The sequence below is a fragment of the Lucilia sericata genome, unplaced genomic scaffold, assembly GCF_015586225.1.
Source record: "Lucilia sericata isolate MDLA Ls3-8-SP2 unplaced genomic scaffold, ASM1558622v1 Contig000301F_arrow, whole genome shotgun sequence".
Lineage (NCBI taxonomy): Eukaryota > Metazoa > Arthropoda > Insecta > Diptera > Calliphoridae > Lucilia > Lucilia sericata.
In genome coordinates, this window is record NW_023994326.1 from 333,405 (window position 1) to 342,061 (window position 8,657).

General features: G+C 39.5%; 1 protein-coding gene across 1 annotated transcript; it reads left to right on the forward strand.

Annotated features, from left to right (window-relative positions):
• Positions 1 to 5,830: 5,830 nt before the first annotated feature.
• Positions 5,831 to 6,339, forward strand: LOC119603401 (chitinase 3-like; the record flags this gene model as incomplete). The annotated part of the gene is made up of 1 exon (XM_037955419.1): positions 5,831 to 6,339. A coding segment is annotated over exon 1 (509 nt), but the record flags the coding sequence as incomplete, so codon positions are not given.
• Between the last annotated feature and the right edge of the window lie 2,318 nt (positions 6,340 to 8,657).

Here is an 8,657-nt window from a genome sequence, read left to right on the forward strand (position 1 = left end):
ATTGGGGTATAAATAGACGATATTTCATAATAATTAGGCAGTCAGCGTAAGGTCGAGCTACTGGTAAGATCTTATTCGGTAAACATATAAGTTTACCAAATAAAGTCAAAGTGGTTGAACTAGCTGATAAATTGAGGGTTCGGAGTTTTAAAACTCTCCTCAGGTTATCAGCTCAGCAACCTCACCTAGGTTCCTCCTCTCTTGGACACGTGTACCCTGCGACACTGGAGAGTATACTCGGTACTGTCCAGTGCTGTTGGGTTTCCGTGTGCAGAGACACCTCTGAGGGTTCGGAGTATAAACTCTCCTCAAAGTTGTCTCCCTCCAACGTTGACACACCAATAAGCTGTACCACACTTGCTCGGTGATATTAAGAGGCGGTTAAGCTGCTCTCAATCTCTCTGGGTAAATGTGGAGTAGAGACATCACAGAAGGTTCGGAGTTTTAAAACTCTCTTCTGGGGTGTCTTCGAGTGGCGACACTAACGTGTTTTGCAAACACGATTCTGTGTGTGTGTCAGAGTGTTCCCATCCTAAAGGAACGTGAGCAATAGAGAGAGAGAGAGAGAGGTGGCAATACGTCTGTGTCAGAGAGTTATTGATTCTTTAAGAGAAATAATATTTTTAAGAAGATTATATCAATAAATATTATAACGTCATTCAAAGAAAAACACCAACAGCATTTGTTATTTTCGATTAAATATAAATTTTGTAACGAACCTTGGAAGCCTAGAGTCTATCCAAGCAGCAAGCGGTAAAGCGTGTCGTTACATGGCGCCCGAGCAGGGACAATAACAAAACTTGTCTCTTAAATCGAAAATATACAACAAAATTGTGCCGTTGGAATAACCAAAATAACTGTTAGAAAAAGTGTAAAATAATAATATAAATTGTGAAAAAAAGTAAAAATGTTAAAAACCTCGTGGGCCTATTCCCTGAAGCGGGATGACCTTATCATGTACCTAGGTCAATTCAAGCTAGAAGTAACCGGTACTGTCGATGACCTAAGAAAACGCTGGGCTAAATTTCTTGGTGGTGAACACGAAAACAGTGAACTCACACGACTACTGGAACTCCAGGCTAAACATGAAACTATCACCCTGCTACCAACAATAACAACACCCTTAGGTGTCAGTCCTAATGGAAAATCCCCAGTGAAGATTGAACCATCTATTGCAAACAAAAATCCTGAACCACCTAATACCGTATCTCGAGTTAATATAATTGACCAAGTAAGAAGATGGGGAATAACCTACAGTGGTACAAAAAATCCATTAGAATTCCTCTAACGCATCGAAGAGCTTTCCATGATGTATAGTATCTCTCTGAGCGATTTACCTCCAGTAATGCCTGAATTTCTGAAAGAACGAGCATTAATATGGTATAGAAACAACAACAAGAAGTGGACCATATGGGAAAAATCTAAATCTGATTTCTGTAAATTTTTTCTGCCACCAAGGTATTATGAAAAACTAGATGAAGAAATCCAGAGGCGTAAACAAGGTGATAAAGAGTCTTTCAAAGATTATGTCCTATCCATACAGGATCTAATCCGACATTCCAGTCTAAATCAAGAACAAAAATTAGAACGCATCTACCGAAATTCTCATCCCGATTACCTTTGGTACATCCGACGGAAAGATTTCACTTCTTTAAATGAATTGACCACATTAGCCGAGGATCTGGAAAGTATTCGAAACGAAATGAATCAACCTCCAGAAAACTCAAACTTGCCTCCAGAGCCATCATCATCCCACCGACAAAGAAATGTGTGTATAACGTGCGGAATAGAAGGACACCAGTCTAATAGATGTCCAAATAACGCTCGAAATACGGGAAACTCCTTCGGAGGACGACAGAACTGAGTATCGCCGCCCCTCCAAAGAATTATTCCTCAGAAAACGGAACTTCTCTCCAGTACGAAGAAAATAGAATAAGTGCAACAATTTTATTAAATAATAAAACGCAGACTGCCACCATCGATACCGGAGCGTCACGGAATTTCATTAGACAAAACATTGTCAGTAAATTTGAAGTAGTTCCTGTAAGGACCCAGAACAGCCTTGAAGTGATCCTGGCTGATGGTTCAAGGAAACTAGTTAACAGTGAAGTAGAATATGATGTAACAATAAACAACATTACCAAACGTTGTCATTTTTTCATCATGCCCGATTGCAGCGAAGATATGATCCTGGGTCTGGACTTTCTACGAAGTTTCAACGCCACTTTAAATTGTGCAGGGCTTTCTACATGTTGCGACCCAAGAAGTCAAAACAAAGCTCCATCTTACCACGCTTCAGTCATTTCTTCCACAGAACCAGCACCTGAAGCACAACCATGTCTAATGGAACAAACTCCGCAAGTAAATACTGGATATCGAACCATCCCCGAACATAGTCCTACAGAACAGAGGTTAATTCAATACTTCCTGGAGACAGAACTGCCAAAATTCAACCAAATCACAAAATTATCATGAAAGATGATCACCCCATTAAGCAAGAAAGAAAAACGGATCCTGGAGAATGTGTATGGATTTCTGTCAGCTTAATGCCAGGTCAGTACCCGATGGATACCCTTTACCTAGAATAGATACAATTTTGAATAGATTACGCAACGCTACTTACGTAACCAGCCTAGACCTCAAAGACGGTTACTGGCAAATCCCAATGGAGGAAAGTAGTAAGAAATATACAGCCTTCGCGGTTACGGGTCGCGGTCTGTATCAATGGCGGGTAATGTCGTTCGGTCTCCATTCCGCCCCAGCTACCTTTCAGAGGGCCCTGGATAGCGTCATCGGAGCAGATATGGAGCCACATGCATTCGCATATTTGGATGATATCATCGTAATAGGCAGAACCTTAGAAGAACATTTGGCTAATCTAAAAGAAGCTTTCCACCGTCTTCGAAGTGCCAACCTAAGAATAAATGCTGAAAAATGGGAATTCTTTAAAAAAGAAACCAAGTATCTTGGACATATAGTAGGCGCCGGAGGAATAAAAACAGATCCTGACAAAATAGCCGCAATCCAGGAAATGCAACCTCCACAAAACGTGAAAGAATTGAGACGATTTTTGGGAGTCGCCTCATGGTATCGACGGTTTGTACCCAATTTTGCTAGGATCTCCCAACCTTTGACTAGATTGCTTAAAAAGGGAAAACATTGGCTGTGGAAAACAGATCAACAAGCTGCATTTGAGTCCCTAAAGAAACACCTTACTCAAGCCCCAGTCTTAGCCTGTCCAGATTTTAATAAAACTTTCACATTGCAAACTGATGCTAGCGATTATGGCCTCGGAGCTGTCTTAACTCAGGAGTTAGATGGAACAGAACGAGTTATCGCTTATGCCAGCCGACATCTAAATCGAGCAGAACAAAACTACTCCACCACCGAAAAAGAATGCTTAGCAGTCATATGGGGAGTCCGTAAAATGAGACCCTATCTGGAAGGCTACCAATTTGTAATAATCACAGACCACCTCTCTCTCAAATGGTTAGATTCCATCGATAACCCTACAGGACGTCTAGGACGATGGGCCTTAGAGCTCCAACAATTCAATTACTCAGTAAAGTACCGAAAGGGTAATCAAAACGTGGTTGCAGATGCCTTATCACGCCAACCTCGAGAAACTTTTAACATTGCCCACACCGAACCCACTGATGTAAATTGCACCTGGCTTGAAAAACGTATGAAAGATGTCCAAGAGAATCCAAAAAAATACCCTGAGTACAGTATTGTCAACGGGCAACTCTTTCGTCATTTTCCACGCCTCGTAAACGATGATGATTACAATCCCTGGAAATTATGTGTGGCAAAACCTCTTAGAAACCGAGTACTTGAAGAAAATCATGACATTCCGTCGGCCGGACACCTCGGAATCCGAAAAACCAGCAACCGCGTCGCTGCCCGATATTATTGGCCGGGTATGTTCCGTGATATTAGCCGATATGTCCGAAAATGTAAGTCATGTCAGAAATACAAAGTAAGTCAACAACGTCCAGCAGGTGAAATGTTGACACGTGTGCCTGAAGAACCCTGGCCTACAGTATGTGCCGATTTCGTAGGACCATTGCCCCGTTCAAAACATGGTTGCACGATGCTGTTGGTCTTCTTTGACCAATTTTCAAAATGGAACGAATTAGTTCCCCTAAGAAAGGCTACTGCTGAGGGTCTAGTAAAGGCTTTCAGGGAGCGCATCATTGCCAGATATGGAGTACCAAAAGTTCTCATCACCGACAACGGAACTCAATTTATATCCCGAATCTTTCAGCGATGTTTGAAAGAATATGGCGTCCAACAACAACTCACAGCACCCTATACTCCCCAAGAGAATCCCACTGAGCGCACAAACCGGACAATTAAAACAATGATTGCTCAGTGCTCAGAGCAACAGCACAATAAGTGGGACGAGTTTCTACCAGAAATCATGCTCGCAATAAACTCCAGTGTGTCGGAGTCAACGGGATATTCTCCTGCATTACTTACACAAGGACGAGAACCTCGTCTGCCCAAGGCTCTTTACGATGAAGTAGCTATCGGCACCGGATCCGAGGAACCCTCATCCAGAAGAACGAGTTAAACTACTAAAAGATGTTTTTTCCATCGTTAGACGAAATCTCACTCGTCACTTACACAGCAACGTAATTACTTCGTCGTAGAAATTGGAGACCTAAAATTGGAGATTTAGTAATGCTTAGGCAACATCCGTTATCAAAAGCAATCGACAAATTTGCAGCAAAGCTGGCACCCAAATTTAATGGACCTTATGCCGTCCAAAAATTCATTTTTCCCGTGATAGTAAAATTAAGAGACGGGAGCGGAAAAGACAAAAGAACGGCACATCTCAGCGATTTAAAACCTTTTATAAATTAATTACATTATTATACGTTACACGTCAACCTAATCTCGCACTAAAATGTTCACTCTTTCTTTATCTTTGCTCTAGTGCAGACGTACTTTAAGGAATAAAAAGAAAAAAATATATATGGAGGAAAAATTTGAGAAGTCCCGCCAACGATTTCGTAAGTCTTGGGAGAAGGAAGAGGCCAAGCGTAGACGAACTGTGTTTTTAGCAGATGACGATATACCGTCAACGAGTGGAGGTCGTCGATCGCAACAAACTCACCGACGAGAGATGTAAGGTGTAACAAAAACCAGCCACACGACACGCGGCCGGTACCAGCAAGAAAAATGTGGACGTATGTATGGACCAGTTTTAACCAATCACCAACCAAAAAAACAACCCACGATGTACCCCAGACCAGACCAAGGAAGATTGTACTTTTAAAGATCTCTCGGCCGAATCATCGTCACATGTACCACACGAAGACGAAATCCCACCACCACCTCCGAAATTTGTAGACGACACTCCACCACCACCTCCGAAATTTGTAGACGTCACTCCACCACCACCACCGAAATTTGTAGACGACACTCCACCGACTCCACCAAAATACATTGATGAAAGTCCACTCTCTGAGCTAGAATTCCGTGAACTCCTTAATGTTTTGAGGCTGGGAGAGGACGAAGTAGAGGATATGAAGAGGACATTTTTCGGTGACCAGGATCGAACTCTAGAGAAAAGAGCACCCACACCACCTTCACCATTGCCGCCAAGGTCGCCACCGTCCCTGGACTCAGAGGACGAAACTTACAGACCTCCTACGCCACCCAGGCGTGTTAACTATTGCCAAGTCAACATCAGTAACAACCGTTACAATTATGTTGGATACACGTGCTATGAACGGGTTATGAAAGTACGCCTCCTGCTGCCACCAATACCTCCAAATCAGGTATCTTACCTAACGCTATATTAGATAGGCCACATAATTCGATGGAAAATTTGCCCAACGAAACTGAAAACGTCAACCGGAGTGCTTCGATGACTCCAGTCTTGGCAAGAGATGTAACAACACCAAACAAACAAATTAATGCTTCGGAATTACTGAAGCCAGAACACTTGGAAAACATAGCTCTCTCTGTCAGTTCGACTAGCAACTCTAAATCAAGTTCCAGTTCTAATTCAAGCTCCACTTCAAGCTCCAGTTCAAACTCAACCAGTAGCGTTAGTACCACAATTATCTCTAACATCGAAACAGCCCCAGTGCCAGCTCCAAACCTAGCTACATCTCTACTTCCAGCGTCAACCTCCGAAGAAACAAACTTGAGCCAATCAACAATTTCCTTGGAACGCGATCGTACAGAGGAATGGGTTGCAGCCCAGAACCAAGAGGACACTACCAACGATATTCCTGAAGAAATATACGCAGAAATCGATAAGAGGTTGCAACAACGAAGAAATGGGCAGAAACTGAAATTTATGCGTATAATTAACAATATTCGGTACATAGTGAACATCTTTAAAAGTGGCAACTATAGGATTACTTCCCAAGGAAATTAGAATTTTATATATTATATAATATTAATCATTGAATGATCATTAATTTTTTTATCGTATGAAAGAAAATAAATTTAGTTTTTTTTAAGTTATAAAAAAAAGGAGAAAAAAAGGAGGCAATGTGACGACCAAAAGTCGTGACCTCGTTTTTGGGTCAATATTAATTTAATTTTTAATTAAAATTAATTTAAGAAAATATTTATTTTCTTAATTTATATTTGTTGTCAAAATTTCCTCCCAAATACTTAGTATATTTTAACTTATATTTTAGAATTACTATAGATATAGCAATCCCTTAATGTTAAGTATATTTTGTTATGTTATGACTCTCAGTAAATGTGAATGTTATGGTGAAATGTTAATTTACACCTCCAAGTGGTGTGTATAATCGTCATTCACACAGGCAGATCAAACGATGTACATGTGTGTGTGTGCTTTGTACATTCGATTGGGGTATAAATAGACGATATTTCATAATAATTAGGCAGTCAGCGTAAGGTCGAGCTACTGGTAAGATCTTATTCGGTAAACATATAAGTTTACCAAATAAAGTCAAAGTGGTTGAACTAGCTGATAAATTGAGGGTTCGGAGTTTTAAAACTCTCCTCAGGTTATCAGCTCAGCAACCTCACCTAGGTTCCTCCTCTCTTGGACACGTGTACCCTGCGACACTGGAGAGTATACTCGGTACTGTCCAGTGCTGTTGGGTTTCCGTGTGCAGAGACACCTCTGAGGGTTCGGAGTATAAACTCTCCTCAAAGTTGTCTCCCTCCAACGTTGACACACCAATAAGCTGCACCACACTTGCTCGGTGATATTAAGAGGCGGTTAAACTACTCTCAATCTCTCTTGGTAAATGTGGAGTAGAGACATCACAGAAGGTTCGGAGTTTTAAAACTCTCTTCTGGGGTGTCTTCGAGTGGCGACACTAACGTGTTTTGCAAACACGATTCTGTGTGTGTGTCAGAGTGTTCCCATCCTAAAGGAACGTGAACAATAGAGAGAGAGAGAGAAGTGGCAATACGTCTGTGTCAGAGAGTTATTGATTCTTTAAGAGAAAAAATATTTTTAAGAAGAGTATATCAATAAATATTATAACGTTATTCAAAGAAAAACACCAACAGCATTTGTTATTTTCGATTAAATATAAATTTTGTAACGAACCTTGGAAGCCGAGCAAGCAGCAAGCGGTAAAACGTGTCGTTACAAAGTCCGCCCGTTATTCTCTAAATGTTCACATTAATGTCAAGGATCTTCATGTAGAATAGTTTCTCAGATATACGAATTTTTCTATTTAATTCATATGGGAACTCACGGCCCCCAGATGAAAGTTCGCCCTTTTTTTTCTCCAAAATGTTCATATGTATAATAAAGTTCTTCTTGCAATATTTAAAGAATCTTGTTCTATTAGTTTCATAGATAAGCGAAATTTTGTATTTACTTCATATGTGAGGTGCCAAGCCCCCCATTGAAAGTCCGCCCGTTATTCTCTGAATGTTCACATGAATGTCAAAGTTCTTCAATTAAAATTTGAAGATTCTAGCTCTAATAGTTTCTCAGATATAATAATTTTCATATTTAATTTATATGGGGGCTCCAAGCCCCCCATGACGAAAGTCCGTTTTTTTTTCTCCAAAATGTTCAGATGAATATTTAAGTTCTTAGTGCAAAATTTGAAGAATTTAGTTCTATTAGTTTAGTTCTATTAATATTGTTTCTAGAAAATTTTCAAGATATTTCTTCTTTTGTGAAATATATGACTATTCAGTTGACCTTTTAGAAATTTACAAGATATTTCTACTTTATATAGAGATTTTGAGAAATCTTTGCATTTTTTTAAAATTTGTAACTGAATTTAAGACTGTTCAGTAAATTGCAAGATTTTGTGAAATATTTCACTATTTGGGTGACTTCATAAAAGAAATGAAATAAGTCTCTATTTAGTTGACTTCAGTAAATTACAAGATTTTATGAAATATTTCATTATTTGGTTGACTTTCTAGAAAAAAACGTTGAAAAATTAAAAGATATTGTAAAATATCTCACTATGCAGTTGACTTTTTATAAATTTGCAAGATATTTCTACTTTTTATATAGATTTTGTGAAAAATCTTCGAATTTTTTGTTAATCTGGAAACTGATTGCAATATTGTTTCTAGAACATTTTCAAGATATTTCTACTTTTGTGAAATAAATGACTATTCAGTTGACTTTTTAGAAATTTACAAGATATTTCTACTTTATATAGAGATTTTGAGAAATC